This window comes from Penaeus monodon, chromosome 31 (assembly GCF_015228065.2).
Source record: "Penaeus monodon isolate SGIC_2016 chromosome 31, NSTDA_Pmon_1, whole genome shotgun sequence".
NCBI classification, from domain to species: domain Eukaryota; kingdom Metazoa; phylum Arthropoda; class Malacostraca; order Decapoda; family Penaeidae; genus Penaeus; species Penaeus monodon.
Window position 1 is genome coordinate 31,715,280 of NC_051416.1, and position 618 is coordinate 31,715,897.

The 618-nt window shown below is 47.2% G+C and overlaps 1 protein-coding gene across 1 annotated transcript in view; it reads left to right on the forward strand.

The window, feature by feature from the left end:
* LOC119593174 (arylsulfatase B-like) overlaps positions 1 to 618 on the forward strand; it is a gene marked incomplete at its 5' end in the record, with an annotated part of 4,094 nt that overhangs the window by 590 nt on the left and 2,886 nt on the right. The window contains 2 exon segments of the mRNA XM_037942152.1: positions 80 to 183; positions 435 to 544. Of these exon segments, the coding sequence (XP_037798080.1) occupies positions 80 to 183; positions 435 to 544 (214 nt within the window).

The following is a 618-nucleotide window of genomic DNA, read 5'->3' on the forward strand; positions in this document are numbered from 1 at the left end:
CTCTTTTATTGATTTTTCTGATGGGTTTATATACTGGGATCCCAGTTAATTATAAACTATATAAGCTTACGGTTTCTAGGGGCCACCACTGGCCGACCTGACACCCACTGGCCTCTCGCTCAAGCACACCCTCCTGCCGGAGCGCCTCTCGCGCCTCGGCTACGCCACGCACATGATCGGGAAGTGAGTTACGGTCGAAATGCGTATCGTTTGTTATTTATGACTATGATTTGTTTTTGGCCCATTCAACGAAAAATATAAAAAAAACAGGCCTTAACTTTTTTTAACAATTTACCTCTTTGCTAAGGATTTTACAACGTTATAATTTACAGCCAGATTTCCTACGTGTCCTGTTTTCTGTGTCTCTTTAGCTGCTCTACCATTTACCTTGTCCTATTCTCTGTTTCTGCCCCCTCCCCCCGCCCCTCCCGCAGGTGGCACCTCGGCTTCTGCAACTGGGCCTACACGCCGACTGAACGGGGCTTCGACACCCAGTACGGCTATCTGCTTGGCTCCGAATTCCACTTCAATCACTCTGTTGGCAGTAAGAACTAATTCTGAGCTTGAGTACTTTGGTAGCGCTCAAGATGGTGTTCATTGTGTCTGTTCATGGGTGGT